This window comes from Myripristis murdjan, chromosome 24, assembly GCF_902150065.1.
Source record: "Myripristis murdjan chromosome 24, fMyrMur1.1, whole genome shotgun sequence".
Lineage (NCBI taxonomy): Eukaryota > Metazoa > Chordata > Actinopteri > Holocentriformes > Holocentridae > Myripristis > Myripristis murdjan.
The window spans coordinates 8,670,938-8,690,036 of record NC_044003.1 but is presented as its reverse complement, the minus strand read 5'-3'; the positions used below and the strand labels follow the sequence as shown (position 1 = coordinate 8,690,036).

At 40.8% G+C, this 19,099-nt stretch overlaps 1 protein-coding gene across 1 annotated transcript; it reads left to right on the top strand.

Annotated features, from left to right (window-relative positions):
- The first annotated feature begins 335 nt into the window (after nucleotides 1-335).
- On the top strand, nucleotides 336-17,425 carry LOC115356010 (gamma-aminobutyric acid receptor subunit rho-1-like). Its single transcript, XM_030046989.1, has 10 exons — nucleotides 336-675; nucleotides 8,489-8,539; nucleotides 9,270-9,376; nucleotides 11,453-11,520; nucleotides 11,981-12,204; nucleotides 14,313-14,395; nucleotides 15,021-15,161; nucleotides 15,380-15,532; nucleotides 16,417-16,613; nucleotides 16,918-17,425. Exons 1-10 carry the CDS (start codon nucleotides 572-574, stop codon nucleotides 17,203-17,205), a joined length of 1,416 nt encoding a protein of 471 aa, XP_029902849.1. The 5' UTR covers nucleotides 336-571; the 3' UTR covers nucleotides 17,206-17,425.
- Nucleotides 17,426-19,099: the final 1,674 nt, after the last annotated feature.

Below are 19,099 nucleotides of genomic sequence, written 5' to 3'. Positions count from 1 at the left end.
AAATACTGCAATTTTGAAAATCCCTTACAATGACTGCAAAGCTTGTTCTTCAGATTGAAAAGTGCAAAATCATTTATAGTCATACCACCAGTGATCTGATTCGTACTTTTTCGGGCATCAGCTTTCGGAAAGTTAGTGATTCGGTTTTAAAAACACAGCTTATAAAAGGAGAGAGAAAAAAGAAACCACTCAAAAGAACACCGTAAGTTGGCATGCAAAAGTCTCATTTGTCTGACCTGCCGGCTGCTTCCCCTCACCTCTAACCTTTGTCTGCTGGGAGCGAATGAATCCGCTTCCCCGCCGGAAAAACGAGCCCCGTGTTGATGCACAAACTCTTCCGAGCGGACGTAGCGCAAATCCGAGCCATCTGACGTGGAGGATTTATAGGTTTAGGGCGAAATTGCTTTCCCCCTCTGTGAGATTAAGCACAGTGGGATGCGGGATGTATGTAGAGTATCTCATGATGTTGGGTGCGGATCATGTCGGGAAGATGCATATTGTGCGCAAAAAGTTTGGCAAGTTCTAGCCTGTGATTGTGCGACTTTTGGAGCGGGCTGAGACTGCGGGCACCATGCACACGGATGTGGTGCTGCTCTCCTTGCTGCTGTGGATGGCCGGTGCGTCCGGGACGAAACTACCGAGGGGACAAATGCTGCAGCCGTACAGATACATCAGGTCGGTTTATCACATATATCACGTTTGTGAAAAGAAATGTGACGCGCAACCCTGGATGACTGCTTACTGCGCCATGCGTAAATGCGCATCAATATGTATAGAGTCTTAAAATCCCCTTTTTTAAAACAAGTGAGGCATCGTTCCAGTGGTGTTAGTTAATGCAATTTCTCTCAAATACAGCTCGGGAAAAAAGGTGCGCATCCTGAAACAATAATCTCAAGAAAGTGACACTTTATTTAGTTACTATTCTTTAAATAAAAAGCTGAAAATATCCCTTTTTCTATTTACTATTTTTTATATTTCTTCCCAAACACTTGCAGGAAATTAATTCTAAGACGATACAATATTAAATTATTAGTTACAAGGTGAAATGAATTGTTCAGATTTCTGTGTAAATTAGAAAAAGTTACATTACCAGCTGTCCTGTGGAAGTGCACTATGTGATACAGTAATTTTTTTAAGCAGATAATTTTATGCTCTCCCTCATTTCCCTGGGTTGTATGGTATGGATTTTAAAAGCACCAGTCTGTTGATAAGAGCACATCAGTTGATCAGTATGCTAAATAAGTATAAATTAGCCACACTTGGTGCAAGAAGCTGTTATAATGTCTCCTGCTGTGTGTTTGTGCTACTGTCATTCCAAAACAAGGCTCTGACTGCCGCCTGCTTTCACCCTGTTTTTAGAGGTTTTATCAGCGTTCTCTGCAAAAGCATTTCAGATAACCTTCAGCAATTAATTGGTAACTGCTTAATACACTAATATTTGCCCAAATTTCTTTTTTTTTTCCTTTTTTTTTTTTTTTTTTTTTGCACAGCTTGTAACATCAGTGTGTTTCCATTTTCCACCCTTAAAAAACTAATCCTGATGACTAGTTCAGCAGTCAGTGTCACTCAAAAGCTGTTTGAATATTAAGTGCAGGAGAAAAAAACAACAACAAATGGATGGAGGTGTGAGCAGAAGGATTTTCCCATTTGTGTGGCACCAGCCGATGTTGTGATGATGTAATGGCATTTATTCTGATTTGGGATTGCATCAGAATTCAGTGTGTTAGGGGTTCTGGTTGATTCCCTCTTTTTAACCGCCCGTGAAATCTCCATCAGGGACTCTGGCTACTGCAATAAAAACGAAATGACAAGCAAAATGTGGACTAAACAAATGCAAACAAGGCAGACCGTATCAATAGGTTTTAGGCTTACATACATACACCACAAAATCAGAGCAAAGACTGAGAATTTATGAATGAGCATGCATCACAATAAGAGTTTATGCTATTTCTGCTACTTTTGATACAAACACTGATGGGATTTGGCCTCATCCTGGTCTCCCATGTTAGACTCAAATTCCCTGCCAATATGAATTAAAAATAAATGATTTGTCTGGGAACCTGTTGGTATATACAGATTACATCATTCTGAATAGAGAAGACATGTATTCATTTTAAGAAATTCATGATTCTGTCAATATTTCACTCTTCTTGTTTTTGAAAATTACCGCCACAGCACCCAACAGTATCCAGTACAAGAGCAATGACATTTATTGTCAGTTTTATTTACTGGAAAACGATTTATATTTCAGTCTCGGAGATCTGAGCTGTTTTGTGTTGATTACAGCCGACATGTTTAATTTATAGCCCACTTGTCTTAACTGCAAAAGTGAAATCAGGACACTCGCTGACTGAAATGCATGCGTGGTAACAACAGATTTGTTTAGCTGACAGCTACAAAAGGTGACATGTGCTTGGTTAGAAAATCGCATTATGTAACCTGTAATCTGAGTGTGTTAATGTGCTTTCTCAATTATTGCTATTGTTGTGGTTTTGAGGAACCAGGTGGAAGGCAGGCAGGTCGGATCAAAACATGATGAAGTGTCAAATTTTTAACACACTTGAATGTGAAGTAGTTATTTGCTCGGGTAAGTTATGATGAATTACAGCTCTTTTGTTTTTTTGGCTTGAAATCAGCTCAGATCAATGCTGACGTCCTTCAACACCTTGTCTCCTACGATAAATTTGCTGAATATGGAGGTGCATTTCATTGAATGACTCTTCTGCGTGCCCACTTGTCTTTTTCTTATTCTTGTTTTCTTTTGGTACGCTTTGTGCAAGATACTTTACAAAATATTTACCCACTTCCTTCCTGCTCATGTGACACGTCATGTGATCATCGGTGACCTTTTAAGTCGCAGACGTCTGCATGGTTTTCACACACTAATGAGGAAAATGTTTTCTTTAGTTTGGACTCTCCCAGTCTGTCACTCAGAACGAAAGGCTGCCTCTTTTGGCAGTACACCTGTGTAACGGTTGAATTTGGGATCTGACAAGCTCATCTTATCATATTTGTGACTGTTATAGGGGGGAAAAACAGCAGGTGTTGCTTCCTTGCTGGTCGTTGAAAGGTTTAAAATTTTTGGCAGAAGCTTTGTTAGTAAATTTAGGGGAAGTTAAAGGCAGATTTTCCTAAAAAAAAAAAAAAAAAGAATGTATCTCATACAAAAATAATTCCTCCCAATCATCACTTATGAGCCACTAGAAGTGTGTGTTGGTGTGTGTATGTAGCTCCCAGCCAATCACAGCACTCGGTGCTGGATCGATAGCACTACATCCAATAGGAAGCTACACAAAATCACACACACAGACTGCAGCTGTTGGTATAGCACCATCAGTGGAAACTTGAAAATATCTGACACTCACAAACAAAACTAATTTTCATTTTTTTTTAAAATGATAAGAGCATGCAAACAGCTCTTCATCTCAAAGTATTTTCTGACTCACACTCTGCTGTTGGCGTGTGTGTATGCTTCAGGAAATAAATCGACTTAACGGTTCGAAAGGCTGCATTACAGTGAAGGAATGCAATTTTCTGAGCTGATTAGACAAACCTCCGTTTGGTCATCTTAACATTATCAATGATTGTTTAACAAAACTCTAGTGTGTAAATATCTTATGAAAGCACCAACAGCCATTCCTACAGGGATTCAGTCAAAGACACTGTGACATTTGATTTTGCACTGTTTCTATAACTCCTCCCTACTAAATAGCTATCTGGAGAGGAGGTAATGTACTGTATGTCCAAATTTGTGCATTTCTGGGTTTAGTCTTTGATGATGCCACACCAAAGAAAGGAGCTATGTGGTGGAAAAGACTTGTACGAAAGCCAGTCAGGAATAAAGGAATAAAATAAAACATCCTCTCCTCCAATAAATTCCTGAAGTGTTATGCTTTGTTCTCGTCCATCATTTCTCCATGGTTCACACACCACACTGTTACCAATTTTTCGGCTCGCTTTGGCAAAGCCTGCAGTCTCTTTCGGCAAAGAACCGAGTAAAAAGGAGTGTGCTGGTGATCAGGTGTCCTTCAGAAACGCCTGAACTGTCCTGGTAAATGCGTGTTGTCCAGGCAGTCCGCTGGTAAAACACTCACCATCTATCCTCAAGTCAACTTGGCACTTGTTTTACATGCCGCTAAGCAAGCCAGATGGTTCCCAGACAGCTCTTGTGCTCTCTGACCTTTTCTGTATTCGATCCGCAATGAGATGCTTAATCATTCTCTTTTTTTGGCTGCATTCAGGCGGGTGAGGTAAGGTAAATGCACTATAGATAAACAGAGGGCAGTCTAAATTTAGCAGGCCTGTCTGGTCGAGAACAGTTGCCCTTTCCCTGTAATATCTCTCCCTAACTCTCCTCCAACATCTGCTGGAAATTGCGCAAGCTCCCCCTGCAACTATGGAACAGCTGCAGCAGCTCCAAATGTTGAATTTTATATTATTACTATAATTATTATTATTATCGGTGATAGTTTCAGTAACATATTATGTAAGACCCACTTGACTTATCAACATGTTTTGGTGCATAAATACCGTTGTGATCATTATTGGGGGGGACAATAAACAGCAAAATTTCTGAGAGTAATTGTTGGGGGGGGGGGCATGAAAAAATTGCTGTCTGGCACGACTGTACCACCCTCTTTCTCTCTTACGCTCCTTTGAAACCTGCCGTACAGCGTTGAGCGCTCAGCATGTTCATGTGTTTTAAATAATGCTATCAAAAGCAATAAAAAGCAATAATCTTTCTTTGCTCACTGTTCTATTTCCACTACAGTCCGTCAAAGTAGCTTTACAAGCACTAGAAACTCAAAATAAGCTCTAAAACTATTCATCAAACTATTCTTCAAAAAACAGATTTATTGTCGTGTCAACAAAAAACAAAGCAAGATATGGCATCAAATAGTGACATACAGTATATGTTTGAGCTGTACACTGTCCCTTTTAGATTAAATAAGAAAATAAATGAAACGATGCCACAAAATAATGCAACTTAAAATGCAAAAATAGATATCGATCTAGAGACAAACTCAAAATATCAGTAAAATACGAACTATTTCTGACATTAATATCCTGACATACATTTTTAACACTAAAAAACACACTGTTTTACATTTATAATTAGCACCGCTTGCATTGTGCTTTCATTGAATATTACTATATTAGTGAAAATTATTTATTAGTGTTAACAATGTTTTTTTTTGGGGGGGGGGGGGGGGGGGGGGGGGGGGGCAACTTTATGGATGGAGGGGTCTTGTCCCCCCTGACCCCCCCGGGATTTCCGCCTATGGTTGTGACAGCTACACGACATTTTCAGGAATACTGTTTAATGTAGTATAGGTCTCAATATTAATACTCCTTTACCATTTGTGGTAAAGTAGCTTAACAGTGTAAATTTGCCCATTCTGATAGCAAAACATACAGTTAGTGATTAAAAAAAAAGGTCACCTTTGTGAGTAAATTACTTTGTATTAATCTATGTTTCTGGATTTGTAAAGTCAGTAAGAAGTCAATATGCATCTTATGTCCTCTTGTTGTCTTCTCAGACCTCTGTTCCTTCTCCTGGTGACTGATTTTGATGCTTTCTATCATAAGATCCCAAGGGGAGAGGCAAAAATCCTGCACTGGAGACATTGTGTAAGACATGTTTGACATTGTGACATCTTTGCCCCACTGGCAGGGGGCGTCTAAGGATGGCCGTGTTTGACGGCATATCCCGAAATCTGTCGGTTGATTGCCATGAAATTTGATGAGCACATTCATGTTTCCTAGAGCATGAACGCTGTCAGTTTTGGTGACCTTACGCTCTTTTGTCTAGTGTCACCCTCAGGCCAAAACACCAACCTTACACACAAAATATCACAAAATCGAATTGGTGAATTGCTGTGGTTGGCGAGGGCATTCATGCTCCCAAAAGGAAGGTTCTTCTTGATTGCGGTGGCCCTATGGCTTTTCCTCCATCGCCACCTTCAGGCCAAACATGAGTTTTACAAAACATATCTCTCAATCTAATACACAGATTGACAACTGGCCGAGCGTACTCATGCTTCAGGTTTGGTGTCACCAGCACGTTTCCCCTCACAATCTAATTGCCATGACATTTGTTGAATGCATTCATGCTCCCTGGAGAGTGATCCCTGTTGATTTTGGTGAACTCATTTCCACCAACAGGTCAAAATTCACAAACTCTATTCTCCCTTTACATGCATTTTCCTGGCAGGTACCAAGCCAGTAGGGCAGCAAATGCACCCGACACCAGAATGTCATTTTGGCAAAAAGGGCAAATCCACTCAGTGAGTGAGAATGGGAAGTTCTTCTCAAATGCAACCCCACTTCTTTCATTTAGGCTGGTAAAACGGGTGTAGCTTCTTTCCTGGAGGATCTCTGCATTTGATGTTTTGCCTGCTGAATGCCAAATGAATCCACATGTTCCATATGTTCCCTGATAAGCCACAAACGGACATGCTGGCACCACGCTCTTGGCAACAATCCCCATGTCATGTAGAGCAGACCGGCCAGTGAAACCGTGTAATAACTGGACAGTCTGTTACCTGGAAAGAGTGATGAGAGATGAGATTCTATATATTACAGCTTGGGCCGGGCAATGCATTGATATTACACCAATATTAAGACATGATCTGGGATATGATCTGGGATTTTGGATATTATCAAGACATTATCTTGGCATAAGTGTCGTCTTTTCCTGGTATTAAAGGCTGCATTGCAGTAAATGAATGCAAACTGCGACTTTTCTAGCTGTTGTATTATTTGCCTCTAACTGCTTGGTCATCATGTCCACATTAGTAATGACTGTCTGAAATCTCTCGTGTGCAGATATGCTGTGAAAACACCAGTATTCCCTATGCTATTATCACAATATTAATATAGACATGAAGTCAACATTTTGTGATATTTGGTTTTGTCCATTTCGGCCGGGCCTAGTTATAACAATCAAAACCGCGATGGTGATAATGTTATCTAATATCCCAAAGGCATCTGCTGAGAGATTCCAGATTATCTTGCTTTCTGTGGCTTATTTTAAGCCCCAACACACCCACACCCACACACATGCTCATGCACGCACACATACACACGCGCGCACACACACACACGTACTATCCCTGCGTGTGGAAATGTAGAGCAGCCGCCTTCGCTCACTCATACCTACCGGTGGATTTTGTCAACACCGGGTTTCCCCTCACCTTGCGGGAGGCAAAAACGAGCAGACCTTTGTTCTGACCTCCCACACCTGTTTTTGTTATTGTAGCTGTTTATGAAATGAGATTTGAGTGTCTGCCACCTCTCGCTATAGCGTCACTCCTGCCCGCCCCATTTTGAGGAGGACAGGCTGATGAATGTTTTGTAGATTAGTTTAAGTTGAGGGTTCAGTGAAAGGTTATAATAAAACCTTTGCCAGTGTGCACCCCTGAGAAGGTTGGACACCAATTTCACAAGATACAACGTAAAACTGAAGCCCAAGTAGATCCCAGGCTTGGTCATACTTGTTATGATGGCATGATTTATTTTTTTAAACAATTAACTGACAATTATAGCCTCTACTACACTATAGAATATTGATTTTTAATACACTTACAGTTCTGAATATCAGAAGTGGACTGAAGTGGAAATTGTGTGAAATGCTGCAGCTAAGATGTGGACATTCATCAGTTACATTTTCATAATAATACAACATACTTTTCTTGTTTAAATCACACACTGCTGTGTAACTGACTGACGTGGTTTGTTGAAAAGTGTTTTCTCAGTTGTAGAGCTGAATGTTTTTTTGTTGTTTGTTTGTTTAATCTCTTAATCGCTTAATCATACGTGCGACTGCACTGTGTCAAAAATACTGGCAAATGGTCCTGGGAGTTTTACTTGATAAATGACTAAAATTAATGAATTATCAAAATGGTTGATTCATCTTCTGTTGATTAACTGATTAATTAATCGGCTCACCGTTTCAGCGCTACACTGAAGGGATGCACTGTTTGATTTTGCCCAGGTGTAGAGATGGAAAAACGTGTCATCCCTGACTGAGGGACCTAAAATATTTGCCTCTTTGTGACCTTAGTAAAAGCAAAGCAAGCAAAATCAGCTTGCTCTGCCTTGTAAGCATTTGCCTAAAAGCCCTGGCAGCCGAAAGTAAAAGGGTCTTAATGGATGTGACAGTTTCCACTACAAAACACACAGATTTCAGTTTCCTGCTTTGAAATGGATGATTTGGGCTCTCGAATGTGACAGAAATCGCATCACGACACAGGAAATGATCTCTGGTCAAAGCCAGACTTGGCATGAAAGGCAGACAAAACAGCATGAACACAAAGCTAATGCAATAATTAATTCATAATCTCATGCAGGGTGTGGGAAGCCTTTGCTCTCTGTTTCTCAGCGTGTCACTCTTACTTGAAGATTTTACTCATCTGACATCACATGCTGTCTCACATTACACAGTCCCTGACAAAAATAGTTATTCTTTCCTTTTCCTTTCTTTCAGAACAAAAAGAGAAATGCCACTGATGGCGGCACCCATCCGCAAGATTGGCAGGTATTTTATCGTATTTATTCATTTCTTTGTTTGGTTTGAATAAGAAAAAAAAAGAATAAAACTAGATAGGAGAATTTGACAGGGGGGATTAAAAACAGCAGGCTTGGACCTGGAGGCACACGGTCAACAGCGTTTTAATTATGCTATTGTTTGAAGTATCCAGTTAAGGGGATAGGCGGCTCCTCAGAGTCTCCCTAAGCCCAATTTAATCCATTCTTAACCTCCAGAATTAGAAGTTCACGAGATTATTCGCCTGTGCTGCATAACACCAGTTTGAGATGGCAATACACTACAATGTATGGATTTTATTATTCCAATAACCTCTGTTTTAGTTTAAAACAATTTAAATTAATTAACCCTTGATGAATACAACAGGATATTTTCAAGCGCTTGGAAACACTTTAGTAAACAGTGTAGTGATTATAATCATCAGTTTCTATAGACCAGTTATGACGGCAGTAATACAAACCACCAACAACAAATAAAACCATGAAATGAACAAATTAGAAGAGAATGTGAATAAATAGATTAGTAAAAAGTGTCTGATTTTTTTTAATGAATATTAAATAACAAACAATTTAGATGCAAAATGACCAATTCACAGTGAGCATTTAAAGCATACTTAATAATTTCAGCCTTTAATTGACAAAATAAAGAGACTTTTATGAAGTAAAAGTTGTCATTTAATGTGTGATTAAATGACAACTGTTTTTCCAACGATTTCCGACAGCCCCATTTTCAAGAGAAGCCCTGACATAACCAAAGCCTCGACAACCAAGTCCGAGCAGCTCCTCAGGATCGACGACCACGACTTTACGATGCGACCGGGTTTTGGAGGTAAGGGACTTGGACTTTCTGAAGTTATTTGAAATGAAATGAACGATTTGAACGATGCAAGGAGCCGCCCAGATCGTACTGATTCACTGTCAGTTAGTGCAGCCAATCCTTTTATTACAGTTAGGAATGATAAATATATCATTGCATCATATATCAGACTGACTCCTCTTTTATCCAGGACACCTTATTCAACATCAATCTTTGTTTTTCTCTGACTGAAATAAATTTCTTGATAGTGTGATTCTATAGTGGAGGGAAAAAAAATTCTGCCCTATGTTTACATCATTTTATGATATGTGATCCAAATAATGATCCAAATAATGTAATAATGAATCAAACAGTCAAGTAATCAGCCTTCTTATATTTGACAAAGTGATCCAAATAATCTACCCTGCACTGTTAACCAGGCCAGGTTCATTAATTTGCCACCTGATTCATGTGTTAAATCACAGCTATAGAGAAATTAGAATTAAAAAATAGAATTTTAATGATTTCTTGAACTGTTGTGGGTTTTTTTTCATCCTCACACAAGGCATCCAGGCACACCACAATAGCACTGGGCGTTGAATGCATCCTTTTCATTTCACTATGTATTTCAGCGCTGCGGCGGCCGTATTTTGACATGATATATATGGGACTTGCAATGTGGTGTGTAAAAAAAAAATTACACTTTCAAAATCAGTTTGGTCAGTTTGAGCCCACAGGCTGGGGGCACTAACCCTTGAACCTTCTCTCTTTATCTGCATGTTTGTCTAAATGTGGGAAGCGGCAGTGTCCAGCGCACTGGCTGGAGTAGATGACATAACCCGGCGAGGATTATGTCTGAGCCACGCTGCTGTGTGCCAGTGTTTAATTACCACGCAGCCACAGTCTGTAGCTTTAGGTTTCAATAACCGCCGGGTAAAGCAGCAACATTAGCAGGGTCCAAATCCTGAATCTGTCTGCTTTCCTAATTCACATGCTTGCATTTCCTCCATAAGTTAGACCGCTTACGTGGAATCCCACCACAAATTAGAGTTCTTGAAAAGCCGGCGCTTGTAGCAGCAGATTTTGCTCGTTGTTTGTGGAACGGAAGTGTGACTCGGTGGAAAATAATTTGAAGTTCAAGGGCAGTATTTTTTTTAAAATATATGTTCAGGCACTAAACCCACCTTATAAACTTCTCTTTCTGCAGCTGACAGCACATGCCCAGGTTTAGAGGTCATGGGCATTTGAATTGACTCTTTAAAACAATCTTTTCTTCAGGGACTACTTTCTGACAGAGAAGTACATTCTGTCGTCTTGTTCTGAGGGCAACAGGGAGGAATGGTGCATTTTTCAATAATTTTCATATTTAATTGTTAGCCAGACTAAGTATCACAGCTTATCTAAATCAAGAAGCAGCCAAATCCTTATAATAGCGTCACTGTTTGTGAACGCCATTGTGTTTGACACTTTGTAGTCCTCGATGTCAGAGTTTCCCAGCAGCCTGTGAATGCACCGGTTCAGATGTGTAACACATCATTTGGACGCATCTGCTAATAAATTCATGCTGTGAGTCAGAATTTTGCATTTTGTTTCTTATTAAAAATGTGGGGGAGAAAAAATCTCAACTGCTTGCGCCATAATGTCAATTAGGATTAAAGTATTCATTTCACTTGCCCATTTTGGGGAAATGTGCACCCAAACTGCTTTTACAAGGATTTGGATGGAAGTGAGCAGATGTCATTGTTTCAAACAGAAATGTTGGCATAAAAAGGGGTCGTGACCACTGGATAAAGATCACCAAGTTTAGAAAAACCCGCGTCTATTGATAAATCTGCACTCTTGTTGTCCAGTGTTGCACAGTACCTCAGGATACCACCTCTGTTAGCAGAACTTGCTCTGTATGCGATATTGTTTTCCCTAGGATGGCGAAGTCATGATCTAATTAACTTACATTCATTCTCTAATTTTAGCCATAACCATTTTAAGCCTAACCTTAACTGAAGAGCCAAAATGACCACCAAATGACCTAACCATTCTTGGAAAAAAAAAAATGGCATAGTGTACAGTTCAGGTTAGCGGATCATTGTAACCTGCTCTAAATCTCTCCAGGTCCAGCTGTGCCAGTTGGAGTTGATGTTCAGGTTGAAAGTTTGGATACAATTTCAGAGGTCGACATGGTATGTTTTTTCCTCTTATTAAGTTTTTAATATCTCATACTGCTGTGTCATCAGTTGAGATGAAACAGGATAATGTAAAAAACAATGCTGACGAGCTCGTTTCTGATTTTGATTAACTTTTCTGTTGAAAAAGATAATGTGCTACCTAATCTTTAAATATTGTTAAATGTTGCCATGCAGCTAATGAAATCATAACAGTCATAACAATCATAAATCATAACCAGTTTTCAAGCAAATATGTTCAAATCCTTAATTAACTGGATATCAGTTATTTGCCCATCAGCCAGATGTAGGTGTCATTTGAGGTGTTAGGTTTCACATTTTTCAAAAGGTGGATTCCTCATTTTGGACAAACCCTCTTCTTAATGTTTTATTCTGTGATTCTCTAATTATTTACTGTCTTTCACTACTACAGCTTGTTCTGAGCTGAGCTGGTATTGAAACAAAACATTTTTTGCAGGACTTTACAATGACCCTGTATCTGAGGCACTACTGGAAAGATGACCGTCTGTCTTTCCGAAGCAACAACAACCAGAGCATGACATTTGACGGCCGCCTGGTGAAGAAAATCTGGGTGCCCGACATGTTTTTCGTCCACTCCAAGAAGTCCTTCACACATGACACCACCACTGATAACGTCATGCTGCGAGTCTACCCAGATGGCAAAGTCCTCTACAGCCTCAGGTCAGTTCCCTGGGTTGGAAGGCCCCTGATGCTCAGTGTCCATCTGTGTTTGAAACTCCTCACAGTCGCTGTTTGGACTGGGAATACTGAACGCAAATGGCAAGGTTTTGGCCATGTCCTTACTACATTTCAATGACGAAAATCAAATTACTTCATAGTCAGGGTCACCTAACTCACACATTTTGTTTTCCCTGTGAGTATGTAAATGACCAAACAGTGATTTTTGGATCAGAACTAAAATAAGTTTGCTTACAGAAACAAACTGTCAAACTCTATTGGAGTGCAGAAACATAGAGTAATTGAACAATAACATGATAAAGGACAGAACAAAAAAATCAAATAAAAAATTTAAACTACAATATGAAATTTTTATTGATGTCTGTCAATGTAGGAACATTTAAACACTGCTCAGAAATGAAAACCATTCAACAGATTGCATATTTTCCTGGGTTAGTGATGGGTGATGGTGTGCTGGCGGGTGGTCAGGGATCTAATTGCCATCGATTGTCCCGGCTAGACAAAGCGGCCCCAGATGCCACCGCTCCATATGTGTATTTCGTGGGATGCAGTTCTGCCAATTATGAGCTTCAACCCTACTGAGCACGACCTTGTAATTTGGGCGAGCAATCCCAGGCCTAATGCCAAAATACTTGATTTTGTAATCCACATTAGAGATTTTAGCAGCAAGTAACAGCTGGCCATCTGCCTCCTGTTGTAACCATTAGTGCGCACTGCCTTAAATAAAAACGTCACACTTGGTATACACAAAAGTCAGACAGGGATACTGATGCACTGTCATCATCAAAGCTGTAGCACTAATCATTATTTCGAGCATCATACCTATAAAATATCTTTGAATGTTACCACTGATGAATAGGTAAATCATTGATGGCAGAGTGGCCTAATTATCAGGCAAACAGACAGGTCATAGGTTTGACCCCGAGATCATGCAGTTGGTCCATCAGCAGTGTCCATGAGCAAGATCCTGACCAGGACCTGACCATGTCCTGATGAAACATTATTGGAAAAACATCATCTACTGAAAATTGTGTTGACTTTACACTGAAATGACCTGGCTGCAGTTATGTGGACATCTAGAAACGCAATCTTTCATGACTAAAGCACAGACGAAATGGCAAGATTCAAACATGACAATCAGAGATCCTGATCTTGGTGTGGATCACAGTCATTTGCACGTTGTAAATTTATGCGATGTGGGTATACGGAGGAATAGATTGTGAGAAACAGTGGACATAAGCAGGCTCATCACATGGCATGGGTTAATCTCTCTGGGGTTGGCGCTGTTGGTGGAGATTTTCCCGCAGATTGGTGAGTGAGGATGACAGTTTGTAGACCTACGCTTGCAGACCGTGCCCTCTCTCCTCCAGTGAGCAGGATTATCGCCACTATTTTCATTTATCATCTCTGTGCTGGGAAATCTCAGCCCAGACCCCTGACCGGAGGTTTATTTGGCTGTGAATATGAAGGGGTGGTGCCTGAATTTTTGCTGGGAGCTATGTATCTATGCCCAGACAAACTACAAAAACTTGGTGGGAGAAGTTGAGAAGGAACTATCTCCCATTTTTAAGAGCCACTGCCTGAACAGTCTGCAAATAAAACCAATACAATGTGGAGGGACAACACAGAAGCTAACAGTAGAGGGCAATAATTGTACTGCATAGCTCCCAGGAATTAAGGTGGGAAGCTGAACATAGTGACCGATGAAAAAGAGCATAAGGACTTTTATCAGTCTGCTGGCTAATGAGAATTACAGCACCCAAAAACTGGACATGGTGACATGGTGTAAAGCAGTGCAGCATTTTAGTGAGATGTGTCTGGATTCAATGGGTAGGGAGTTTTGTTCCAAAACAAAGTGAGCTTTAAATTCCAGAAATCTGGGCACCAAAACAAGTGATCATTAACTTACTGCGTTCGGTGGTCAATTCGTAGTATGGGACAGTAAAGACATCATAGTTATTGTGCCTTAAATAAAAATGTCTTTGCTTATTCCTAAAGTTGCATATCAAAGAAGTATTTTTTCTCTGACAACACTGTTTTTTTTTTCATCATGCAATATAGTATATTAATTGTTTTGTCTTCCACTGCAGGGTCACAGTCACGGCCATGTGTAGCATGGACCTGAGTCGATTTCCTCTCGACACGCAGACGTGCTCTTTGGAAATAGAGAGCTGTAAGTGACCGATGTGATCGAGCCCCACTTGGGCTTTCTTTTTGTAAAGCAACTACACTGTAACATGATTTAGAGTTTGAACCAGACATCTTGAAGAGTCTGATAGTTCTTGTTGTCACTGGCGAATATGTTGTTGTAACTGTGGAGATAGTTTGAGTTTTCATGCATTCTCTTGTCTTTATTTATCTGTTTTAGTACAGTAAAGAAATTGAGTACAGTAAAGAAAAGTTTTCAGAGCATAACACTTGTATTGGTAATTGTTCTGGTTGGGCAAATACTTAAAAACCCATGTACCCATTTTCTCTGTGACGAAAGTCCTCTCAAGAGCTGAATCCAGCAGTTCTTGAAGTGGGGTACAAGGACTGCCAGAAGTCCTTGAAAGGGAACCAGAAGGAGGACTCTCATCAATTTTGACTCTGGGCTAATTTTCATCTAAAGACAATCTCTACAGATGGGGGGTCCCTCATCTAAATGGGCTTTAACTTTAAGTTTGGAGAAATTAGGCATGTGGACGCCTAGTTTAAATTACCTTTACAAGCTGTGACTGTACTGTCATCAATTCACCTTGTTCCTTACAAAAAGATTTTCTGCTGCAAATAGTTAGGTGATGCTCTTTGTGTCCCAGATGCTTATACGGATGACGATCTGATGCTGTACTGGAAGGAAGGGAACCAGTCATTGAACACAGATGAGCGAATTTCCCTCTCCCAGTTCCTGATCCAAGAGTTCCACACGACCACCAAGCTGGCCTTCTACAGCAGCACAGGTACTAACGAGCAGATCGCACAGCAGCTCCAACTGCAGTATCATGATGAAGAGCCACCATCTTGTCTGTTAACGTTAATCATGGATCCATTTTTATTTTACTTTCCAAGCAGCAAGGTGCTATTAAAGTTAAGTAACCGTAGCTTTCATGGTACCTTTTGAAAACATTACAGCACTCCTGACTTTTGACATCAACATTTTATCCCATGTCCTTCCCAGGCTGGTATAACCGTCTGTACATCAACTTCACCCTGCGGCGTCACATCTTCTTCTTCCTGCTGCAGACCTACTTCCCTGCTACTCTGATGGTCATGCTGTCCTGGGTGTCCTTCTGGATCGACCGCAGGGCCGTTCCTGCCAGAGTGCCACTGGGTGCGAATCTGCCATCCTTAGACAGTTATTAAGCTGATTTGTGGTTGGTTGGTTAGTTGATTGCCTGGTTTGTTGTAAGGTGGTTATGTAGATTACCACCCAGCCACTCCAAGATGCTTTACATCAAAAGATAGGCAAAAGATGCAACTTGCTCATTTCAGTTTAGGAGACACTTTGGATTTTGCATTGGCATGTCTTCCGCTAAAGAAGTTCTGGTTCTCAAACTGGTTTGGTTCAAGATTCTTGGAACCAAAGTGCAAACTAAGGAACTGGCCCACATTCGACCAGTGTTTGGAATGAAACTGCTGCATCGCCAGTCGACAAAATTTTGATAATCTGGCAGTGCATAACCAGAGTGTCATGGTGACCTAGCCTGAGCCCAATCCCTCACACCTGTTGGAATAATTAACCTAGATAATCTGAGCCTGATAGGGTTCAGACTGAGATTATTAAATTCTAAATCATGATGGTATTTTAGCTGGTGTGCTGATTCTGTCCCAGAGAAATGAGCAGGATGTGATGGGAAAAGCATAAATGCTGCCCATAGAAAGGGAAATGTAAAACGTTTTTATATGCAGATGTACACAAGTGTGAGGAAATCTCTGTTTAGTGCTGGCAAAAACACTTTTGATCACTATTTTTAACCAGACCACAAAGTTTCTTGGTAGTCCTCTTACATGCCCACTTGATTCACACTTAAAAACTACTATTTTATGGTTCCAGCTGAGAAGCAATTTTTCCATTGGGGAATTGATCTGTATTTGATGGAAATTCAAAGAACGGTTCAAAATTAAGTGCACAAACTTGAATGGAACCAGTTCTTTGTTGGTGGAAAAGGGAGTATGGGCCCTGAACTGTGATTTAAACTGTTTTCTGTGCTTCAGGCATAACCACGGTGCTCACCATGTCCACCATCATCACCGGCGTCAACGCCTCCATGCCCAGGGTCTCCTACATCAAGGCTGTGGATATTTACCTCTGGGTCAGTTTTGTTTTTGTGTTCCTATCGGTGATAGAGTACGCTGCCGTCAACTACCTGTCCACGCTACAAGAACGCAAGGAGAGGAAACTTCAAGAAAAGGTTAGTCCAACAGTGCTCAACCAATCATCATCAAATTAACATAATACTGTGCAAAATTTTCTAGAAAAAAACTGCCAGTACCTTGAAACAAGCGATTAAGAGAGAAATGTCCACTACCATCAAGAAAACGATAATGATAAAATCAAGAGATTTTACCTCAACCCACTGACAAATTCTTTCTTTCAAGTGTCAAAAGTAAAACAAGATTTTAAGACTCAGTTCCTGCTTTTGTTGATAAATTGTCTTTCAGCATGCAGGGTTAATCATTTTGTAGTGTTTTAAGGTGTTTTCTGTCCCTCTCCAGCTGCCCTGTACATGCGGTATATCCCATCCCGGCATGATGTCGGCCAGCTACAGTGACGTGGACCCCAACACCACAGGGAATTACGGCATGCCAGAGGAAAATGGGGTGAAAAGGGAGAGAATGCTGGTGCAACTGGCGATGGAGAGTGACCAGATCACCGGCCATGTTGGCCCCAACGACTACACCAGCGTCTGGATCGACACGCATGCCATAGACAAGTACTCCCGAGTCATCTTTCCTGGCGCGTACATCCTCTTCAACATCATCTACTGGTCGATCTACTGTTAGGACATGGGACTGAAAGTGACTTAAGAGCAAGAAAGGTTTGAACGCTTCACAGACAAGTGTGAAAAATGTGCCAGCTCGCTCATCAAAGAGGTGACAAGACACACCGAGCTCACAGCATCGATTTGATCTTCATATTTTATGGTGAAAGAAAGAAGTCAAATTGTAATTATACTTGAGATTATGGCCAAACGATATGGCACAAAGAAAAAATCATATTGGAATTCTTTTAACACTTGGGGCCCTATCTTGCGCCAGACTCCCTCAACCCGCTATTTGAGGATTTAGGATTTAGGAAGAGGCGTTCCCCCGTAAAAGTTGCTATCTTGTGCACCTCCCGCTATCCGCAAAACACCTCCGCTTCCCGCTATATTATGCATAGGCGTGTTTTGGGCGTTACGCCAGTTAAACCAATCAGTGTGCCAGGTGCCATCGCCTTTAAGGGCAGGATGCGCTATCCTAAATCCTAAATCCTAAACCCGCGATGGAGAGAGGGAGGTAGATTTTCTCAGGGCTTCTACTGAGGCTAAAGCAAGTTGGCTTTATATACATATTATATATTATATTATAGGCGAGTTAATTCGGGAGGTGGAGCCACATGTGTCCAAGTGGACGTGTCACAAGGTTGTACTGATTGAGTAAAATCCCCGGGCCACACCACACACACACAAGAGGCAGAGGTGGAACTATGTGTAAACTAATTTATTGACAAGGTAGATTGGGCAAATAAAATATTAAAAATAAAAATATAGCACAGCTGCTGGCTTATGATAAAACAATAAAACGTGCTGGCGTAAGTGTCCAATTAAAACAGTCTTTCCTCTAAACAGTCTATATGAGTAATATACTCAGTCCATTCCGGCGGCGTCCCGGTATCAGTCCGACCGTGTGCGTGGTGAGGCTCCATCGGGGCGCGCATTGAAGCCGCCTGGACGCGCTCTCATAACAGCCCAAACTTTAGGGATAGCGGATAGCGGGAGGTCAGGACCACCTGCTATCCGCTATCCCTAAAGTGTGTGCGCAAGATAGCAACTTTAGGGATAGCGCATGAAACACACCCACGGACACACCTCCAGGCGCAAATGACGGAGTCGGCATAACGGATAGCGGGTAGCGGGTGGCGCAAGATACCGTTTAGGGATAGCGGAAGTTCCTAAATCCGCAATTTGCGGGTAGCGGGTAGTGGCAGCGGATAGCGGGTGGCACAAGATAGGGCCCATAATCTTTTCAGTATGAATCATGATTTTATTTGGAATGCTGATTTTTTTTTTTTTTTTTGCATGATTTTGACTGAACAAAAAATCTGATAAAATGGTGATGATGATAGTTTTTTCTGAGGTCTGTCACAAACAAACAACATGTTTGCAGGCCAGGACACCACAACACTTTATTTATAATGATATTTTGTCCCATTTTAACTTTATCAAAAAAAAAAATGCAGCTCCTGCACTTAGGCCAACATCACTCGGCTGTAGTGTGAATATTGCAGTAATATTATGATTATTTGTTCAGGCCTGCTTGTGAGCTCCTACTTGACGTACTACCATACGACATTTTGAAAACATGTCATTTCATAGGGCTATTTGTGTTTGATGAGAAAGCACCTGCTGTTGGAGTCTTATTCTCTTCAAAGTATGGATTATTATGCAAGGCTCTTGTCGGAAAATCCTTCCATTTGGCACAAGCTGAAAGGCACTGAGAGTGTTTTGACTCTGTCTTTGTGTACATGTGTAGATGTGGATAATGCAATACCAAAAGATCATTGTGTCATGGTCACTGTGTTGGTCATTGTGTAAAACCATTCATTTATTTATTTTTTGTAAACTGTAATATAGATATACATTTTGTGTACAGTATCATTAGGTGTAGAGCTCAGCCCACGCAGTGCTAAACACAT

Bases quoted from the DNA above. Each gene is read 5' to 3' on its own strand.
- LOC115356010 (XM_030046989.1), top strand. From the start codon at position 572: ATGCACACGGATGTGGTGCTGCTCTCCTTGCTGCTGTGGATGGCCGGT. The intron at 676-8,488 runs GTCGGTTTATCA...CCTTTCTTTCAG, and splicing joins CAGCCGTACAGATACATCAG to AACAAAAAGAGAAATGCCAC. The intron at 9,377-11,452 runs GTAAGGGACTTG...AAATCTCTCCAG, and splicing joins GATGCGACCGGGTTTTGGAG to GTCCAGCTGTGCCAGTTGGA.